This window comes from Macrotis lagotis, chromosome X (genome assembly GCF_037893015.1).
Source record: "Macrotis lagotis isolate mMagLag1 chromosome X, bilby.v1.9.chrom.fasta, whole genome shotgun sequence".
Classification (NCBI taxonomy): domain Eukaryota; kingdom Metazoa; phylum Chordata; class Mammalia; order Peramelemorphia; family Peramelidae; genus Macrotis; species Macrotis lagotis.
The window spans coordinates 531,983,649-532,006,590 of record NC_133666.1 but is presented as its reverse complement, the minus strand read 5'-3'; the positions used below and the strand labels follow the sequence as shown (position 1 = coordinate 532,006,590).

General features: G+C 36.1%; 1 protein-coding gene across 4 annotated transcripts in view; it reads left to right on the top strand.

Annotated features, from left to right (window-relative positions):
• The first annotated feature begins 237 nt into the window (after positions 1-237).
• The window catches only part of PRP4K (pre-mRNA processing factor kinase PRP4K), a 43,872-nt gene continuing 21,167 nt past the window's right edge, over positions 238-22,942 (top strand). For all 4 annotated transcript variants that reach the window (XR_012472831.1, XR_012472832.1, XM_074208626.1 and 1 more), the window contains exons 1-3: positions 238-391; positions 8,921-10,123; positions 21,763-21,939. Coding sequence is in view for 2 of the 4 variants with exons in the window: in XM_074208626.1 (XP_074064727.1) it covers positions 267-391; positions 8,921-10,123; positions 21,763-21,939 (1,505 nt within the window). In the remaining 2 variants the exon portion in view is untranslated. The remainder of the gene's footprint in view (positions 392-8,920; positions 10,124-21,762; positions 21,940-22,942) is intronic.

Genomic DNA, 22,942 nt, shown 5'->3' with positions numbered 1-22,942 from the left:
CAGAGTTCGCTTTTTAAAGTTATTTGTAAAAGCAAAGACCAAGCACGTTTGGAAAGTTACTTCTCAAGCCTGTTTGATCCGGGCCCCAGAGGATTCCTAAAACCTTAACCTTCCCGAGAGGTTAAAGGAGAGAGCGGGGCGGCGCGGCAGAGCCCGCCGGAAGTGCGTGCGGCCGCCCCTAGGCTCCGCCCTCCGGATGGAGGGTTTCATATCCGGATGGGCAGTGAGGACTCATTCCTCCTTTCGTTCTTCTCCGGGCAGAGCGCATGCGCCACGATTCCCTTCCAACCACCACCTTCCCCCGTCCCGGCAGCCGCCGCCGCTGCCGCCAAGGAGTCGGGAAGTTCAAAATGGCCGCCGTGGAGACTCAGCCGCCGCGGGAAGCGCCTGAGTAAGTGATAGCTCTGGGTGGCGGAGCGGCGGGAAGGCTAAGGCCCAGAAGGAGACCCCGAGCGCGGACGGGGGTGAGCTGCACCGGCGGGGAGGGAAGGCGAGGCCCGAGAGCGAGGACCAAACTTTGGCTCTCTCGTTGCGTTACGCCGTGGGGAGTGGAGGACGCGGCGGCGGCGGCGGCGGCGGCGGGAGGGCGGCGGGGAGGCGGCGGGCCGCCCTCGCGCCTCGCCGCGCGCTCCTCCGGCGGCGGCGGCGGCTGTTGGAGCCCCGGGCGGCCGCGGCCTGACGCGCGTCGCTCCCGCGGGAGGCGCAGGCGCAAGCGGCCTCTCCGGGCCGGCGCGCGTGGCCGGCGCCTGCGCCGCCCCTCCCAGGAGCCCCCCGGAAGCGGCCCCGCGGGGCGCCCGGAGCCGCGGGCTGCCTGGTGCGCGCCCCGCGCCGCCCCGCTTTTGTCCTCCTGGCCCCGCCGGGCGGCGTGGGGGGGCGGCCCGGGCACTCTTGGAGCCTTCAGATTAAAACTTAAATCTGAGACTGTTTTTTTGGCAGATGGCGGCGGGGAGGAAGAGCCCCCAACGCTCGTGCCACCCAGCGCGATTCCCAGCTCTTACTGGCACTCTGGCCACCGACCATAAAAGTTAAGGTAGCAAGGGAGCGCCTTTCCAGATTGTACCCCGAGGACGGGAGCAGGAAGCAGTTAATCTGATGAAAACGTGGGTTATCTGCAACAGCTAAAAAGCCAATATACTCAGTAATTTAAAAAAAAAACACTAGAAATGCAGGTATCCGAAGCAATGTTGCTGTACTCTGCAAAAATTTTTTTTTTAATTTTTGTCCATCAATTTAAAATAGATGGTAGTCCGCACCACTCAAAAACTGCATTAAGAGCGATGCAACCCTTGCCGGGAGACGTTTTTTCCAACTGGAAGGACAGAAACTGAAGTTGCCTATGTACATTATTACCCCCAGTCCTGAACGACTTAAAGTAACCTTTTTATCTTTTCCAGTTATGAAATTTTATCTTTAGTAACCTTTTTTTTTTGGTGAAGCAATGGGGTTGAGTGACTTGCCCAAAGCCACACAGCTAGGTAATTATTAACTATCAGAGGCCGCATTTGAACTCAGGTACTCTTGACTCCAGGGCCCATAATCTATCCAATGCACCACCTAGCCTCCCCTCTTTAGTAACCTTTTAAAACAACCTCTAATCTATCACAGAAATCAAGTTTCCAAATTGATGACACACATATTTAACTGGTGGTACGACTGAAATTAAAAGAATGCTTTGAACTGGGAGAAGTTTATTTTTTCTATTAACCAGTCCAAAAGCTTGAAATCACTAATCAGGGAAATGGATACTGAAAAAGTTGTGTAACTGCTGTGGTATATCTGCATTGTTTTTAAGGGGTTGATTTCTGTTTGAATCATTCAGCAGTTATTTGAATACTGTCAGCAAGCATTTGTAAAGTGCCTAATTCTGAGGAGTACAAGAAAGTTGAACATGGTTCCTGCCCTAAAGGAGCTCTCATTCTAAAGAGCATAATATATTCACCATGTGTAAATGATTAGGTATAAATTATATAGAGAGTAGATGGAAGGTACTCTGGACTGGGGAAGGCCATTTGGCATAAATTGAAGGAATTTAAGGAACTTTAGAGGCAGAAGTGAAAAGGGAGAATATTCCATGCATGGGAAACATCTGCTTCCAAGGAACCCAGGTTCAGTGGAATATAATATGGTTTGTCCCTGCTCTTTTACCTGGTGAACCATCAGATATTTAAAGTATTTCATTTAGTCTTAATATTATATGTGTGTGTGTGTGTATATATATGTATAATAATGTCAGCAAGTCTTGAGCCCAGCTCTTCTGACTCAAACTCTATCCACTAAATTCTTATAGATAATTACTTATAGATTTACAAGAAGGTATGAATTTTCAATACCACTTTTTCCACAACTTATTTTGATGGACTTCCAGCTGTCCCACAAACTTTAAAGACATAACAGTATTTTGAGGTGTCACATCTTAGGATCTTTTTGGGGAAGGGGGTGTTTTGCAAAACAATGGGGTTAAGTGGCTTGCCCAAGGCCACACAACTAGGTAATTATCAAGGGTCTGAGGCCACATTTGAACTCAGCTCCTTCAGAATCTAAGGCCAGTGCTCTATCCACTGTGGCATCTAGCTGTCCCCACATCTTAGCACCTTAATAATTTTCTCACTGCCTTATTATTTTCATCTTTTCCTCTCATGTTTTGAAAATAATGTCCTAAGTATTCCTGCATTTTAATGGTCCTTGTGTTTGGAACAGTAACTTTTTGGATTTTTATTATTGAATTGTTTGGACATTGTCCATCCAACTACAGTTTTAAATTTCAACAAATTAGCTTGTTTAAATTCAGTAAAACATTTGTTAAACATTTGTGTGCAGGGTATTTTAAACAGAAAGATAAAAAGATCAAGACCCCTACAGAATAATAGGGCACACAAAAGTTAAGTAGGCTATTTAATTAGTCCATAAAAGATCAAAATAATATTTCATAGATGCCAGAAGAAATAGGAGCAAAGGTTGAGTGAAAAGCCTGAGTAGAACAGTAATCATTGATGGGGAAGGAAGGTCAAGGAATGGTAGAAATGACATCTGAGTTAGGCTTTAAAACCAGAATTTTTAACCTACGGATTTTTGTTTGTTTTTAAATATTTTGATAACTGTATTTCAACTTAATTGAATGTCTTAACAATCCTGTGTATTTTAGACATTTTAAAACATTGTGAGAACATGACATCAAAAAGGTTAAAAAGCTCTGCTTTAGATGGGTGGGTAGAAATTAGTTTGAGAGGATGAAGAGGGTATTCTAGGCAAAGGAAACAATAAGGCATGAAAACTAGAAAATACATACTGTATGCAGGAATAGTTAAGTAGCCCAATTTATGAGGATCATAGAATACAAAGGGTTAAATAATATGAGCTAACTCTAAAAAATTAGGTGGCCTTAGGATTTGTGTATTGAGTGACTATCTAAGGAAGTTGAAATTTAGTCATTAATGAGAGTCAGGGAAAGTTGGGACAGAGACCTTACATGACAGTGTCTGAAAAATGAAATATTTTGAATGATGGAGGGTTGAAAAGTTATATATAGGAACTCCTATTAGAGTCTGCTTTCTTAGTATAGATCATTAGAGTTTCTACCAACATAGTTTTTTGGATATGTAGGGAGGAGGATATATATGAGAAAGATTTTAAATGTAAAAGCAATTCCTGCCTTATCTATCATGTCCCAAAGATAACATGATTTAAATCCTGGAAGAGTGTTGTTTATACATCTTGATGGGAATTACGAGTTCATGAGGAGGAAACTGGATTTGAGAGAAAAATTAAAGCATAGTTTTAAGGTGTGATTTGGATGTACTATTGAGGAGCTTTAAGATACATAAAAGTGTATTTATCATGCTCAGAAGATAGTTTTGGGTAGAGAAATTAAATTTGAAAATTATCTGCCTAAAAGCAATAGTTGAAATCCTGGGAGTAAAGTTCTGAAGGGAGTCCAAAATAACTTTTATCCGAAGGAGCCAAGTGATTGATTAAAGGGAGGAAAAAAAGAAAGTGAAAAATATACCCTGGAAGAATATTTGTTTGAGAAATAGGAGACCATTGTCTTTGATGCTGAGGAAAAAAAGGAAGATGGTCCTTAGTAAAGACTGAGTTTTGGTGATGAAGAAATTAGTCATAATCAAGAAATTGGAAGGAAGGAAGCAAGCCTTTAGAATTTGGGAGACTTGAGCATATTTATAGTTGGATGGAGAAGAACCCATGAATAGATGGAAGATTGGGGCAGCTAGGTGGTGCAGTGGATAGAGCACTGGCCCTGCAGTCAGGAGGACCTGAGTTCAAATCCAGCCTCATTGTGGCCTTGGGCAAGCCACTTAACCCCATTGCCTTGCAAAAAAAAGACAACTAGAAGATTGAAGCTAAAAAAAAGAGAACTATATCTCTTTATCTGACTTATTTGAGCTTCTGAGCTCTATACTTGGATTTAAAAAAAAGTTTTATTGGTCCTTTGTTGTTTTTTTTAATACACTGTTGTTTGCTTATAAGATATGACCACCTGTCTTGGAATTGATTATTGCTTTGTAGCAATGAAGAAAAACAGTTTAGAAAAACAATTGGTTAGAGTGACCACATCTGACTAACTTGGCAACATTTTGCTCCCATTTCCCTTGAATATCAATCTTTAATCACTGACTTCTTGATGAGCATTTTCATCTGTATGTCCTGTTTTCATCTCTAACTTGATGTATCTAAAATGAAATTCATTTCTCCTTCCCATCATCTCTAAAGTTTCATTTATAATTTTTTATAATTTTTCTTCTTTGTTATTGGTATTTAATAATCACAAATGTACATAATTTATATCAAAACCCCCCAAGCAACTTAGATAAGAAACATTGAATCTTGATTGTTTTTTAAAAAGGAACTATGTATTACATCCATGTGTGAACATCCCATTTTTCTATTTAATTACTAATTAATTAGTAATAAACCTGCTCTACTTTTTTCTTTTCTTAGAAGCTTATTTGTTTTCTGCATTTTTAATAATGCTTTTATTAATTACAATTTTGGGGAATGCATTTATCATCTAGTACCTCCCTCACCCCTCCTCAATTAGAAGTCCTTACTTGTAACACAAATGCATAGTTTAGCAGAACAAACCAACGTATGGCCCCGTACGGGAATGCATCTTTCATTCTGCATCTTGAGTCAATTACCTATATTTCCAGTTGTCTTATGTGATAACCAGAATGTCTCACCAGTATATTAAACTCAAAATATACCAAAGTGAGTTATCTCTCTTTAAACTTTGCTCTTTCTGATGATTGGAGCAATTAACTACAATAGGATGTTGCCAAGTCACAGGTGTCAAAAGCATTAGTTTGACCTAGAGGTAGTTTCCTTTTGCTGAAACAAGAAAGGAAAGGATGAATGATGCACATAACTTTTTGAATAGAAAGAGAAATTGAAGATTTTTTTCAGAGTTCAGTCTTTCACTGATAGAGGCAGTTAACTCATCTGCTAAAACTGGGATTTGGGGGATATTCGAAGCTTCAAAAGAAAGAATCCAACAGAATGAAAATAGGTGTCCCTAAGAGTAGAATGGGATTTCTAAACAGCATAGAAGGCAAAGGTAAAGTGAATTGTCTGCTTTACTAACAATTAAGCAAAAGGACTTTACAGAACAAAAAATAAGATCATTTGATTGGATTTGGATGTTCTTGGAACATGACTACTTTTAAAAGTATTTTCAAGGTTTTTAACATGTGTTCATATTGTGCATGAGTTTGGACTTCCATAACTAGACTAAACAAATGGTCTTACAATGAAAATACAAATTCAAGCATGTCTTCTGAGAAACTAAAATCTATGTAGAGTAAGATTCAGACATAAGTTAGAGAAGAACCTTCCACCGAAGCCTTAACTCTGCATTGTCATGATACTCGGGTAACAGCTTCCCTTTTACCCATCCTCCCCATGCTCCTCAAGGCCTATTATTGCTAACAGTAATTACTACATAAACTTTGGCTGGTTCTACTAAGCTGAAGATGTTTCAAGTATAGTCCCAACAACAGATTGTCATCATAGGAACAGTCTAGTCCCTATTTGCTACCACTTCCTCGTTTTTTTCACCCTAAAAACAACATCTACATAAGTTTTTCCCCCATAGTTTTTAGCCTATTATTCGTTTTAGTGGAATTGTTACCTGTTATTTGTTTCTATGAATGAAGTGTCCACATGCATAACAGCAGTAAAATACTGAAATAACTTAGCTATAGAGTTATCTAGAACAAAAAGATTTAATTATATTACATTTTAAAATACATCAACCTTATAGAATGTTAGACTTGGAAGGGAGCTTACAGAAGCCATTTTAGCCCAGTTTTTTTATTTTAGGGTGTTTTTTTTGCAAGGCAAATGGGGTTAAGTGGCTTGCCCAAGGCCACACAGCTAGGTGACTATTAAGTGTCTGAGGCGGGATTTGAACTCAGGTACTCCTGACTCCAGGGCCCATGCTCTATCCACTGCACCACCTACCCACCCTGTTAGCCCAGTTTTTTAATGAAGAATCTTGATAGCATGCCTAAAAATGTTTATTCCTCTCTGCTTGGATACTTATCTTGATGATAGTGGGGGAAGTAACATAGTTTCATTTTTTTTAAATAGCTTGTTAAGTTGTTAGGCTGGCTAGAAAGTTCTTCCTTAGATTACGATGAAATCATTTCTGCCTGTTTATGTTAGTTCTGCACTCTTGGTAGGTACAAAAGTTTGTTCTCTCTTCCACATGACAGGTCTTGAAATGTTTTTGCTAGTCCCTGTTGAAATGGGGCTCCCAGAACTGAACTCGCAACCCTTGTCTGGCCAGTGCAGGAAATGTTCCATATATGGATCTGTATTTCAGTTAACATGACCTCAAATTGCATTAAAATGCTTCAAAGTTTTTTGAAATCAGAAAACTATTTATTCCAGCAGATAGTGTTAAGGCAAATAAAATTGTCCTTGCCATTATGGAACTTGTGGTATAAGAAAGGTCTCAGAGATACAGATAAACACCTATGATTTTGTGTGATATTACATAATTATTTGCCTTGCCATATATTTTTATTCCTATTAAATTTCATCTTTGGTCTTAAGAGTTACACCACTGTGAGGTCTCATCTTGAATTACTGAAAGTTTTAGTTGCCCCATCTACCTTTGTGTTCATGGCAGAATTGAAAATAGTCCCTTCATTGATAAAGTGTTGAGCCATATAGAGCTCTATTGTAACCTTCTAAATTGACATCAATCCATTGAACTATAATATACTCTCATGGGTTCAATCAGCTAGAAATCTGTTTAATTATGTACTATAATCCAATTCATATAACTTAATTTCAATTTAGTAAGAATGTCCTGAGATTTTCCTGACTGTTTTCAAATCAAGGTGCAGTCACTACATATAGCATTTTCCTGATTATTCTAGTAATCATATTCAAAAAAATTAATGATTAATTTGCATTGTCATCCTGGATTAATGAGCATGACTTTAATAAACTTAAAAATTAACAGGCTCAGTGCTTTATATAGTTTTACTCAATTTGAAAATTAGGACAACATTGCTCATTTCTAGTTTCTTGCATCTCCTTTGTTGTTAAGATTTTTCTCCTCTCCCCCAAATTAGTTAAGAGTTTATTTCAATAGCAACTTAATGTTTCCCAGCAACCCTCACATTTATCAGATTACAAATCTCCTCTTGGAGCATGAAGACAATCTGTCCTATGGAGAGGGTCTGTACTGTCTTCTGTGGCAAGGTAGAAGGTAGAGTGAAAACTGAAGAAAAATTAAGGGTGTTCCCAGTAAGAGCTGATAGTATCATAAACCTATGTAAGATTGGAGAGAGACTTGTTTACAAGAAAGGGTTCTTATTACCAGGGCAATTACTAGGAATGTTTTCACTTAATGACAGAAAAACAACCCACAACACAGTGACAGTAAGTATGACAGTAAGTGAAAGATTAGGGATTTGAATCAAAGGCCTCTGGATCCACATTAGGGAATCCTAATTTTACATGTAATCCTAGAGGGCTCTTCTCACCCCCTACTACTCCCACTCCCCTGTTGTTAGAAAGGAAACAAGTGGGAGCTACAATCCCCCTCCCCCCCAGACCTATATCATCTGAATAATTTGTTATGATAGCAGAGGATGGGGAAATGGTGGCAAGATACCAATTCCTTTTTACTGGTTGTTTCCTTTCTAACAGGCAACTTTTAAGAACTCAGAACACCCAGACCAAAGAAGCAACCCCATAGCGGTCTTTGCTTCTTTAGGAAATCTTGATAGTTACCACTATCTTGGCTGCCGTTTACTTCAAAAAATTAATTCTCACAACTCAAGTCTACAATGCAGTCATTAAAGGCTGGGGTGGTAATGAGGGTGTAACAGGCAATTCTTTTCTTCACACAGGCACTTCTTTTCTTCACACAGGCACATCACTCTCTCCAGCTAGATAGAAGGGGAGAGGTGATATTTCTTTGAATTTTTTTTAAAGCACTGATTTGTGATCACATTTACAATCTTCCTTAGTCTCAAATATAATTCATTTGTGCTTAGAACTTCATATCTGGCAGCTGAGTGACACAGTGGATAGAGCAGAGTTTGGAAGATCTGAGTTGGAAGATCTTCTAACTGTAACCTCTGGGAAAATAATTTAACCTCTCTCTCTGTTTCCATTTCCTCAACTGTAAAATGGAGATGATGATAAATGGCACTTACCTCCCAGGTTTGACTCAGGGATCAAATGAGATAATATTTGTAAGGCACTTAGCATATTTTAAAGTGCTGTGTAAATGCTAGCTACTATAATGTTCCAAGAAGAATGTTAAATCATTAATACTTTGATGGTAACTCATAGTATTTTTTCAAATATAATGAGAAATTGCTTAAAAATGATTCATTTTGTATAGTTACATGTTTTTTAAACTTTTTATTTTATATTTTTATAGGATAGAAGATGCAGATAATTCTGAAAAGAGCATAAATGAAGAAAATGGAGAAGTATCAGAGGAGGACCAATCTCAAAATAAGCACAGTCGACACAAAAAAAAGAAGCACAAACATAGAAACAAACACAAGAAACATAAACATTCTTCAGAAGATGACAAGGACAAAAAACATAAACATAAGCATAAACATAAGAAACATAAACGAAAAGAGGTTATTGATGCCTCTGACAAAGAAGGTGCATCCCCAGCAAAAAGAACTAAAATTGATGACTTAGCTTTGTTGGAAGACTTGGAGAAACAAAGAGCTTTGATTAAAGCTGAACTTGATAATGAGTTGATGGAAGGAAAAGTTCAATCTGGGATGGGGCTAATATTACAAGGATATGAATCAGGCTCTGAAGAAGAGGGGGAAATACATGAGAAGGTGAGAAATGGAAATCGATCAACTGCCAGGTCATCAAACACTAAGGGGAAACTTGAACTTGTAGACAATAAAAATAGTTCAAAAAAACGAAGCAAAAGCAGATCAAAAGAACGGACTAGACATAGAGCTGATAAAAAGAAAAGTAAGGGAGGTGTTGAAGGAGTTAAAGAAAAAACAACTAGAAGTAAGTCTAAAGAAAGAAAAAAGTCCAAAAGTCCTTCTAAAAGAAGCAAATCTCAAGATCAAGCAAGAAAATCAAAATCCCCAGCACTTAAAAGGCGATCTCAGGAGAAAGTTGGAAAGGCCAAATCCCCTAATGAGGATAAGATTAAATTAGAAGATAAAAGTAAATCAAAAGATCGAAAGAAATCCCCAATTATAAATGAAAGCAAGAGTCGTGATCGGGGGAAAAAATCCAAATCTCCAATAGAACTAAGAAGCAAATCCAAAGACAGAAGGTCACGATCCAAAGATAGAAAATCCAAACGATCTGAGACTGATAAAGAAAAGAAGCCAATTAAATCTCCTTCTAAAGATGCTTCTTCTGGGAAAGAAAATAGGTCTCCAAGTAGAAGGCCAGGTCGTAGTCCTAAAGGAAAAAGTTTATCTCCAAAACAGCGTGATAAATCAAGACGAAGTAGGTCTCCACTCATTAATGATCGGAGATCAAAGCAAAGTAAATCACCATCTCGGACTCTGTCTCCTGGTAGAAGAGCAAAGAGTCGATCAGTGGAAAGAAAACGAAGAGAACCAGAAAGGAGAAGACTTTCTTCTCCAAGGTAATTTCGTTAAAATTTTTAAGCTCAATTCTCTTAATAAATTTACAGTATTTAAAATTTGCCCTCTCTTTTTTGGGGGGGGGGGTTGCAAGGCAAATGGGGTTAAGTGGCTTGCCCAAGGCCACACAGCTAGGTAATTATTAAATGTCTGAGACGGATTTGAACCCAGGTACTCCTGACTCCAGGGCTGGTGCTTTATCCACTGCGCCACCTAGCCCCCCCCTTTTTTAAAAAAACAATCTAAGTAATTTGAGTTAACACTTTGTAATTTAAAGGATTAAATGCAAAGGACAGAATAATCATTTTTTAAACAGGTATGGAAATGGATTAAGTAATGAAATTGCCTAGCATGAGACTATTATTGGCTAGCTATAGATTAGAAAAATTTTTGGTTTAGACTTGTTCAATTTAGTAAATCACCTCGTTTATAAAAAAATTAATTTGGTTTTGGAAACCATTATATGGTCAGTTACAAGTTTTGGAGGAACTTTTCTGTATTCTACATTGTATAAAGATGTTTAAGATAAGTTACATTGAAAATATGCCTTCCTATTTGTAGTATAGGGAAGTATATAAATTGAATGGTTAGTTTTTTGGTCATTAATTGGGAATATAAGATCATAGATTTTTAGCTGGAAAGGATTTTAGAGATCATCTAAAAGATGATCTAAGAGATCCTCTTGTACAAATAAGGAAGTTGAGATCAAGGGAGGTTTGTGACTTACTGAGGGTCACACAGGTGGTAAATGGCAGAGTCAGAGTTTGAAACCAAGTTCTCAGGCTCTAAAATCAGCAAACTTTTTGCTGTGCCATTTTCCCTCTGAAATCTGGAAGATTACTACATTCAAACCCAGTTCCTATTTTTTACAACTGTAAAAAAGGGATTTGTCTAAGTGGCTTGGTAGTTCCTTCTCACTATTTAGCAATCCTATGGTTCTAAGCTGGATTTAATACATTATTTCTAGAATAAATATAGTCTTTTTGCTGTAACCTTAATATTAATAGCCCCTATTCTATATTTGAAATCTTTCCATTTGTAACCTTTTTGACATGACAATGCATAGATCAGGACATCAAATGGAAAAATACATTTGAAATGTTTATAAAGGATAAGATTATTAGAGCAGGATTTTAATGGAATAAAATTTTTGTGCTGTTTCTAAAAAGTATTTTAGTTTATTATTTTTAAATTTTATTTTTTCAATTACATGTAAGGCTAGTTTTCAGCACTGATTTTTTTTTCCTTTTGAGTTCTTTTTTTTGTTTGTTTTTTGCAAGGCAGTGGGGTTAAGTGACTTGCCAAGGTCACCCAGCTAGGTAATTATCAAGTGTCTGAGGTCAGATTTAAACACAGGTAGTCTTGTTTCCAGGGCTGGTGCTCTATCCCCTGTGTCACTTAACTGTCACCATTGATTTTTCTCTTAAGATTTTAAGTTTGACATTTTCTTCCTCCCCTCTTCCCTTCTTCCTGTCTGTGACAGTGAGTATAGGTTATATATATATATATATATATATGCAATCATGTTTAACATATTTCCATATTAGTCATGTTGTGAAAGAAGATCAGAACAGAAGGGGAAAAACCATGAAAAAGGAAAAAAGCAATAAATTTTAAAAAGTGAAAATAGTATGTTTTGGTTTGCATTTAGACTTAGCTTTTTTTCTCTGATGGGAATGGCATTTTCCATCTCCAGTCTTTTAAAATTGTCTTATTGAACTGATGAGAAGAGCTAAGTCTATCATAGTTGATCATCACACAGTGTTGTTCTGTGGTTCTGCTCACTTTTTAGAATTCTTTTATTTTTTATTTTTGCAAGGCAATGGGGTTAAGTAGCTTGCTCCAAGGTCACACAGCTAGGTAATTATCAAGTCTATGAGACTGGATTTGAACTCAGGTCCTCCTGACTCCAGGGCCTGTGCTTTTTTTCCTCTGTACCACCTAGCTGCCTCTTTTGTATTCTTTTAAAAGATGAGTTTTAGAAGATGAATGCAACCTACCTATGAGTTAGTAAAGCTGTTCTGGAGATTAATATCAGGAGACACAATGGTCTAGAAATTAGGAAATTCTGTTCCTTTTACACCTGTTTTGGCACAGACAAGGCATTTAACCACTCTTCAGTTCCTCATCTGTCGAATGAGGGGTTTGGAATAGATGGCTTCTAAGGTCCCTTTCAGCTCTGAATCAATCATGAATGTTGTGACCATACTAAGACAGCTAGTAAATGGCAGAACCAAATTCTGACCCTAGGTCTACTATGCTGTGCTGCACCTTGAAGAGTATTAGTAGTGCAGGGGAAAGAATATTCAATATGGAAGGGAACTGTGTTCCCCTGTGGGCTTTGCCACCTTCTGCATGAATGACCTTAAGTAAATCATGTCTAGGCTCTTTATTGGCCCCTGTAGTATCTAATGTGTGATCCTAAATTATATATGAGTTGATAAATTATATGTGTGAGAAGATACAAAATTTCAGTGTTTTGATTTTGCAATTATTCATTTAGACTAAAAGCAGACACTTGATCATTTCCATCTGCAAATAATTAGATATTTGGGTTCTTACTGACTGAACATTTACTTTGGGATTGGGATTAGGGTAGTCTACATTTCTGTGCTAGCTCTTCCTAAAACTATAAATGTGGTTTCATGATATAAAACTTTATACCTAAAAAGTTAATCAAAATTTATTTAGTATTTATCTTTAATACTATACCTTAAAAATTAAAACATTTTGTAGGCATTTCTTTTACAAATTTTCAAAAGTTTCAGTTTTTCAAAATTAAATTTTCAGGAATCCTTTGATATGCACAGGTACAATTTATTATTTGTGCAGTTTCTATTTTACTATTTAAAGTTAGCAAAACTCTAGTCTTTGAGTTAATTTTATCAAAGTTATGAAGTAAATGTAAAGAACTGTATCTGCTTTGGGTTGTGAAAACTTTTAACAGGGCTTTTAAGTGTCTTTAAAGGCATTATTTCCATTGCAGTATTAGAATTTTATTCCACAAGAGCATTTTCTCTTTTTTTGTGTATTCTCATTCATTTTTTTGATAGTATATAATAGAAGAGAGCATACATTTTAATTGTCCTTTGCATTTATTGAATGATTTTGTGTTCTTAATTATAAAGGTATAAAGTTGGAAAGATTTTTTTCTATTTCTTTCCTTTAAAAGTTAAGTTGAATTTTCACACATATATATCCTTTACTTTCACCTATATGACAATATTAAAAATTAAATTTTAAAGTTGTTTTTCAACTCTTTCCTGTTCCAAGGGACTATTTCCATAGTGCAGAAAATGAAGGAACTATTGGACTGAACTGAGAACTTTCTACATTTCTCCCATCTTTTCACAAGGGAATGGAAACACCTAAAAAGTAGTAGGAGAGCTAAGGATAGAAACCCCTCTGAATCACATCTAGTCTGAATATTTTCTTCCTTGTAATAACTTAACTCTCATTAAAAAATTTTTTTAAATATTTTAAAATTTATTTAAGGCAATAAGGGTTAGTGACTTGCCCAAGGTCACACAGCTAGTCAGTTAAGTGGCAGAAGTCGAATTTGAACTCAGGTCCTCCTGACTCCCAGGTCCAGTGCTCTATCTACTGTGCCACCTAGCTGCCTCTCTTGGCTTATTTCTCATGCATGTTCTGTTCCAAGCAAACTGAATTATCTTCAATATCCTAACTCCTTCCTTTGTATTGGCCTTTGAACAGACTGGTATCCATATCGGAAATGCACTTCATCCTCACCTCCACCCCTTGGAGTGTCCAACTTCCTTTAAATTCATTTACCATCTTCTATGGAAAATGTTTCTTAGATTCCTCTAGTTGATAGTTGTTTTTTTTTTGCATGTTTTATATTCCCAGCAGAGTATAAAATTCTTGAAGTTAATGGCTGCTAAATAAAATGTTTTTTGAGTTGTTAAGCATTTTCCTGGAGATATTGTTTGGTTTATATCAGATTGCTTATTCTTTTTATGAAGTTGCCTGTTTAATTAGGGACATTTCAATTGTAAATTGTCCAGAATATATAAAGATAAATTTAGATGTAAAGCAGTTCAGTTAAGTGTCTATGTGCAGAAGATACTAAGACAAAAATGAAACAGTTTCTTTCAAGGTGCATACATTTTACAAAGGTTTTAACATGTTCATAAGTAAGTAGCAACAAAGTATATACATAGTTATTTCAAGAGGAAGAGAGTATTAACAAGCAGAGAGGGATTTGAAGAAAGGCTACAAGATAGAAAGTGACATCAAGCTGTGCTCCGGTTTCTGCTGAGATGAGAAGGGAGCCCATTCCAGATACAGGAGACCATTTGTTTCATAGCACAGATATCGAAGTTGGGATCTTGTGTTTAGGAAATAGGCTAGCAGGATATTTTGACTATAATGGAAAGTTTAGAAAGGGGAAAGATAAGACCAGAAGGAAGGTTTTTAAATGTCAGTTTGAGTTTGTATTTTATCCTAGAGAGAATAGGAAGTTTGAACAGGGAAGCAACAAGGTTGAACACGCTTTTAGAAACAATTTTACAGCCATGTAGAGGATGGATTGGAAATGGGAGAGATTGGAGGCAGGGGGGGATGAATTATGAAACTATTGCAATAATACAGCTGACACACGATTTGGACCTGAACTCGAGAAGAGGTGATTCTAGAGTAGGGGTTAGATCCTAGACTTGTTACTTAGTAACTGACTAGTTAATGGAAGGATCAGAAGGTTACAAATCTGGATAATTATGTTGATGGTGCCATTGATTTTTTTAAACAATATTATTTATTATTTCTAGTTACTTTCAAAAATAGTTTTCAATGTTCATCTTTTTTTAAACTTTTTGAGTTCCACATTTTTTCTACCACCCTTTCTTCTCTCTCCCTTCCCCATGACAAAGAATAATCTGATGGGTTATATATGTCATAGACAAATTTAACATTTCCATATTAGTCATGTTATAAAAAGAAGAATCAGAGGAAATGGGAAAAAGCATGAGAAAGAAAAATTAAAACTTGTTTTAACAAGTGAAAATAGTAAGCTTTGTTCTGCATTCAGACTTCACAGTCTTTCTCTGGATTGTGGTTGGTATTTTCCATTAAAAGTCTTTTGGGACTGTTCTTGATCCCTTACTACTAAGAGGAGCTAAGTCCATCATACCTGATCATTATACATCCTTTCTCTTCACTCAGCATTGGTTCATGTGAGTCTTTCCAGTCTTTTTGAAATCTTGCTCATGATTTCTTATAAAACAATAGTATCCCATCACATTGCTATACTGCGGTTTGTTCAGCCATTCCCCGGTTGATGGGCATTCCCTCAATTTCCAGCTCTTGGACACTACAAAAAGAGCTGCTATAAATATTCTTGAACATGTGGGTCTTTTTCCCCCTTTTTTATAATTTTTCTGGGTGGGGTAAAGACCCAGGTAGCGACTTTGCTTAATCAAAGGATAGGCACAGTTTCATTGCCCTTTGGACATATTCATGCCATCAATTATAATGTAAAGTTTAAGTGTGGAATATGGAAATATGATAAATTTCTTTGCATTTTTATACCATTTTTTTATCTTTTCCTTAGTGGATATAATTTTGTTCTAGTTCTTTGCTACCAGAAAGTCTTGCTATGATTACTTTGATCTGTTTGCATTTTTGTTTTTGTGGGATTTTTTTACTTTTAATGTGTGTGTGTGTGTCTCCCTCCAAATAATCTCTCTTATTAGAATTTAAATTTACTGAGATCATAAACTGTTGCTTTTGTCTAAAATATATCCAGTTTCTGGAACAGTGCCTGGTACATTGTAGGCCCTTAATAAATGTTGGTTATTTGAAAAGACTTTTGCTTTAAAAGGGGGAGAAGATAGTTTTTTAAATTTTAACTTAAGGGAAAAGTAGAGTTTTGAGGTTGTTTTACCTTATGTATTATTCTAGTTATCCTCTATTGTCTCTTCCATCTGTGCAAGTTCATATTTATTGTTTCAATAACACTATCCATCTCATCCTCTTACATCTCCTTTTCATTTTGCCTTCAGTTTTCCTCAACATCAGGGTCTTTTCCAGAGTTCTGTTTTCTCATTATGTGACCAAAGTATTTAAGCTTCAGCTTTAGTAATTTGACTTCCAATATATAGCCTGAATTGATTTTTTTATGTATTGATTGATTTGATGACTTTGCTGACCAAGGGACTCTGAAAAGGCTTCTCTGGCACCATAATTTTGAAAGCATTGATTCTGATGTGCTCAGCTTTCCTTATAGTCCGCCTCTTGCAGCCATACATTACAACTGGAAAAACCATGACTATACAGATCTTTGTCAACAAGGTGATATCTCTGTTTTTTAGTATGCTGTCCAGATTTTTCCATAGCTTCCCTTACAAAGAGCAAGTACCTTTTAATGACTGCAGTCGTTATCTTTGAGACCAAGAATATAAAATCTGATCCTTCTATTTCTTCTTCCTCCTTTTGCAGGAAAGGATAGGAAAAAGTTGCCAAGATCTTAGTTTTTTTGATGTTAAGCTTCAAGTCAGCTTTTACACTCTCTTATCTTCATCAAAAGATCTGAGTCTTAATCAGCGACTGGCAAAGGAATAGAGAATGAGAGATAATGAAGGGTTTTAATGTATGGAATGAGAAAAAGAGAATGGCCTCTTCTCAATAAAAGTAGGAGGTGAGACCTTCTGCTGAATAAGAAGGCTTGTAGGATGCTAAGGAGAGAATGCTTGAAAGAACTGTTACAAAAAGTGATAAGGTACTTATTGTTTTTCAATTGTATATGAGTCTTTGTGATCCCATTTGGGGTTTTCTTGGCAAAGATCCTGGAGTGGTTTGCCATTTCCTTCTCCAGATCATTTTACAGCTGAGGAAATTGAAGTAAATGGGTTAAGTGACTTGCTCAGAGTCACAGTTATTAAACTCTTGAGACCAGATTTGAATTCAGGGAGAGGAGTCTTCCTGACTCTAGGCCCCCAAATTGGTTATCTACTGCACCACCTCTCTGCTCTTGATAAAGTTGAAGAAAAGAATAAAAGAATTTCAATGCCACATGGAGGGTCCATGAGATAACATAAATTGAGATTACATAGCATAAATTTTCAGTGAATATATTGATCCTGGTAGCATTACTTTTCTTCAGCAGAGTTCAGCAGTACTTGAATGGAAACAGAAGTTAGATGATGGAAGCCATCCAGGACTGGAATTTGAAAAGTTGTGGTTGGCAACAGAACAAAGAGGGGAAGGCATGTAGTGTATAGTTGATCTGGCCAACAGTAAGGTCAAGATTCTTTAAATCAGGGAAGGGAGTCTAGAACAGGTGTGTTATACTAAAGATACACTGAGAACCAAGATTCATGGAAAGATTCTAGAGGTCCCTGAAAAGATTAATAATTGAAGATAATTCTCTTTAAAGATAATGTTTTAAAATTGTAAAAGTGTATTTGATCATGTGAAATGCCATTCCTTACTTCTATAAAATTGTGAGCAAAACATTCCTCTTTCATAATTTGGTCTTCTGATGCTTAACTTAGAGTTTTAAATAAATTATTTCTTAGCTCCTCCTTTGCTATCATTTCTAGCTCTAACTAGTTATAACTAAGTTTACCATAATTTGTATTAGAAAATGCAAGAATAAACCATTTATAATCTATCCTTAAGACTAGTTTCATTGAGAACTTCCACCTTCTCTTACAGTTCCATTCCTTTATGACACTTGTTCAGTGGACTTATCACTCTCTTTCAGAATCAAATATAAAATCCTTTTTGACATTCAGAGTTCTCGAGACTAGGACCTTACTTCCTCTCCAGTATTACCTTTCAATTTTTGTTTTATATAGGGTTTTTTTTTTTAGGTTTTTGCAGGGCAAATGGGGTTAAATGGCTTGCCCAAGGCCACACAACTAGGGAATTATTAAGTGTCTGAGACTGGATTTGAACCCAGGTACTCCTGACTCCAGGGCCCGTGCTTTATCCACTGCACCACCTAGCCGCCCTTTTTGTTTGTTTCTTACTTTCTGTTTTTCTCATTGGATTATGACATCTTTGAAGGTATGAATTGTTTTTTACCTTCCTTTAGTATCCCCAGCTTAGCACAATTTTTGCATAGTAGTAGACACTGAATTATTAACTGATTTTTTTTTTAGGGGTTTTTTTTTTTTGCAAGGCAAATGGGTTAAGTGGCTTGCTCAGTGCCACACACCTAGGTAATTATTAAATATCTGAGGCCAGATTTGAACTCAGGTACTCCTGACTCCAGGGCCAGTGCTCTATCCACTGTCACGTAGCAGCCCCATTAACTGATTTTTACCGTATGTCTTCCTGTTTGCTGAATGCCCAAGTTTTGAAGTATCCACAACAGAACTAGGGTGTCAGGTAGCACAGGGGTGGAAATAGCATCTGCCTGCCTAGGCTTTGAGGTTAAGTAGGTAGTCCTTAAGGAAGGATGAACTTGACATAAAGTACTTGTAAGGTAAGCTGTATTAAATCTTTTGTTAAAAAAAGTTGTATATTTGGGGACTAGTTAAGCAGACTTATTTTACTATGTTTCCCTACTACTTTTCCCTCCCTTTTATTTTCCCCCATTTAAAAAGACAATGTGGATAATTTTTATAGCAGTCATTTCCATTTTTGCTTTTCCAAATTGAATACTCCCTTTGTTTCAGAGAAAAAGTTTTAAATGAAAACATCTTAAATGGTAACCATATTTGACAATGTAGCTAATATTTGCTCTAGTAGTCCTCTTGTCTTTTCCATAACGATAGATAGCTTTTCTTACCAGTTCTGGGGGATTTTGACCTTTTCGTGAATTTTTTATTGTAGTTATTTTGTATATTATATTCTCCTTGCTTATTTCATTCTGCATAATTTTATAGAAAGATTTCTCTGGATTTTTCATATTTATCATTTCTTTCTAAGCAATAATATTTCATTTATATTCCATAGTTTTTTTAGGCATTCCTTAATCATTGGATTTTGTTTTATGATTATTTTGGTAAGAAGAGATCTTTTTAAAAACAAACCAAACCAAATTTTATAGTGTTTAATCATTGTGTATATTGTTCTTGTGGTTCTATTTTATTTTGCTCTCCATCAGTCTACCACTCTGCTCATAACTTGCCTGAATTCTTAATATTGTCTCTTCTCTTCTCTTCTCTTCTCTTCTCTTCTCTTCTCTTCTCTTCTCTTCTCTTCTCTTCTCTTCTCTTCTCTTCTCGTTTTTCAAGGCAGTGGGGTTAAGTAACTTGCCAAGGTCACACACAGCTAGGTAATTATTATATGTCTGAGATTGGATTTGAACTCAGGTCCTCCTGACTCAGAGCTGGTGCTTTGTCCACTGTGCCATCTAGCTGCCCCATATTTAAAGTTTCTTATAGCACAATAAAACTTCATTCCATCAATGTATCATATTTTGTTTAGTCATTCCAGTCAGTAGATATTTGCTTTGTTTGCATTTCTTTACTACCATAAAAAGTGCTATTGTGAATAAGTCGCTATATATGGGACCTTTCTGTACTTGTCTTTGATCTCATTGGTGTTGGCTGAAGGATAAAATTTTTTTGAAAACTGATCATATCCTTTGAACAGTTATATACTGAGGACTTATTCTTGATCCTTTTTGTTTTGGAATGTTGATATTGGGTGTAAAAAGTTTTTCATTTAAAATTTTCTCTTCCAGTTTTATCTTCAGTCTTATAATTTGAAAAGGCTTTTTCAGTTTTACAGTTGTCTTTTCTCTTGTGATCTTTTCTATCTTCCATTGAGATTTTCTTTGCTGTAATTGTGTAAAGTAACTGAACTTGTTCTCTAAATTTTTGGTTGTGATCACCTATGTTCATAATAGAAATCTATATTCATCATATTATGTTAACAGTGTAAGATCTAATTTCTGCCAAATTGCTAGCTAAAATTTTCTGCTAGTTATTGTCACAATGGGGATAGTTTCCTCAATAATTCATGTTCTTGGGTACATCAGCTTTTAGATTAGTTACTTTTCTGTTTTTTTGTTGGGTTTTTTTGGCTATCTTAAAATTTTCTCATTTCCTTTTGAGTCTCTAGATCATTTTCAAGTTTTCCAAAGTATCTCTTTTGTATATGAAGTTTTTTAAAAATTGGAACTTCTTTTATTCTTAGGTTTTATTAGTACTGTATCGAACTCTTGATTTTTGCAGATGTTTTTCCTTTAGCTGCCTTATTTTATTTTAATTATTATATATTATATTTATTTTCTTTTCTGATTTTCTAAGTTTATTATCTTGTTTGCAGATAAAGATATTTGTCTTTTTGTTGCTTATGTTTTTAATTTTCTTTTCTTGTTGCTGTAGCTAGCATTCCAGAAACAATGTCAAATAGTAGTGGGAGGAGTGTGTATCCTTCCTTTATTCCTGTTTCTACTAGGAAAGTCTCCAGTGTTTCTCCATTGCAAACAGTGGTACTAGCTCTAGTTGTTAAACATATTCCTTTTATATTAAGTAAAAGATTTTCCCTACCTGGGTATTTTAGCACTTTAAATATCAGTGAGTACTAATTATTTTGCTATTGTTGAATCCCTGATATGGATCCATCTTGGTTTTAGTGAATTGTTTTTTGTTTTCTTTTTATTTTCTGAGTTATGAGAATTTTGTTTAAAATTTTGGTCAATTTTGAATACATTCTTTAAAATTATTAGTGGTAAACAAACACAAGCCAGGAATGAATAGATCTTGACTTTGAATAATAAAACAATTCACAAGCATTTATTAAATAGCTGATCACATACAGTCTTTCCCCCAAAATAAGAACTAGCATAATTTTTTTCAGGATGTTCATAATATAAGCCCTACTGCCAGAATAAGGTCCAGTTAAGATTGACAGTCAGATGGATGGATTTAGTACATCCATTGTAACACATGATGGACAAGTTGAATTATAATAATATCGATATATAATTAAAAGATAAAGTAAATAATATTATTGACATTAATACTAAAAATAATGGTAATATGATTATAATTAAGAATTTGTAAATATCCAGACTGATGCCTTTAGTCAAGAGACAAACACCTTTGTAAACAGAAACTGGAAACTTATTGCCAGTGACCAATACCATTACAGATACATGCATGAATAATGTGCACACTTTATAACGGGATGGAAAGAAAAGATTAAAAAAGTCTGCTGCACACATCAGATATAAGGAAGTGGGTCGATTTAATGCTGCCATTTGTTTTGCTTTGTGGCCAAAGAGGTCTGCTAGTCAGTGCTCACCAAGCTAAAGGCATGAAGAACTTCCTTGCAGAGAGAAGACTAGATCAACTAATGATTCCCACAGGAATGACTGCCTATCTCCAGACATCCCCTGAAAGTAAACCTGATGCATCTTTTTGAAGCAAAAATTAATATAAGACCCGGTCTTATTTTCAGGGAAAATCAGCACTAGGCTCTTGGGAATGCCAAAGATACAAAATAGTTTATTTGTTCAGATGTGAAGTAAATACCTTCTATGGAAACTTGAGGCTCTTTTTCAGTATTCCCTCCCTTTATATCATTTGGTAAATGTATGTTTTGCAGTGATTTTTTTTTAATGCTTAAAATTTTTTTTCTTGGTCTTCCCCCTAGTATTTTAGATAACAGAAGTAGTTTTAATTTCTTTTTCTGGCAACTTTTCTTTTTTTGTCCTTTCAAGAACACGTCCTAGAGATGATATTCTGAGCAGACGCGAGAGATCAAAAGATGTCAGTCCTATTAGCAGATGGTCTCCAACTAGAAGAAGATCAAGTAGGTCTCCTATTCGTAGGAGATCTCGTTCACCACTCAGACGAAGCAGAACTCCAAGGAGGAGAAGCAGATCTCCAAGAAGAAGGTAAAAATTGAGTTCAGAATAATTTCTTTCTCTGGAAGTGGTGGCATGCTAACTGTATGTTATAGGAATTGATATTTTTTTGGGGGGGGGGGTTGCAAGGTATTGGAGTTAAGTGACTTGCCCAAGGTCACTGAGCCAGACAATTATTAAGTGTCTGAAGCCAGATTTGAATTTAGATCTTCTTGACTCCAGAGCTGGTGCTCTATCTACTGTGTCACCTAGCTGCCCCAATAAATTTTTACTTAATAAAATCTTTGTGGAATATTTCCTATGAAAAGGTTATGAGTTACTATTATATTCATTCTTTTCATGAGTATTCCTTGTTTTGTGTTAATTTAAAAAATTCTGATGGAATAGCTACATATCATAGTGTTGATTTATGATCCCATCTACTAGGTAGGCTGAGGATGATGGATCTCTTGAGCTTGGAAGTCCTGAGCTGCAGTGACTATGCAGATTTGGTGTGTACTAAGTTAGTGTCTATATTATATGCTTATATGATTATACATACATACATACATATATATATGTATGTATGTATATATAAGGGCCTGTATTAATATAGGCAGCTGAATCTGGAGTCAGGAAAACCTCAGTTCAAATTTGGCTTTGTACACACTTAGCTGTTTGACCTGACAAGTCATTTAACCTCTCCTACCTCAGTTTTTTTTCCCCTTCTGCAAAAGAGGGATACCTTCCAGGATTGTTGTGATAAAAAGTGCTTTATAAATATTGACTACTAATAGAGTGAACTCCCAGGGAACCCAGAGCTACCAGATTGTCTGAGGATCAAAACAGAACAAGTTAAAGCTCCCATGACTATCATTAATTATTAATGATCAGGGTCATGAATAGCTCCTGAACCTTTGCTAGGCAAGTTAGGGAGATCTAGTCTTGAGAATATTAAATAAAATTAATTCAGTACTCATTTATGGAGTAAAACTTGGTGGATTAAGAACTTCAAGCAAGCAATCTTTTCCCCTATATTTTTTCATTATATTTT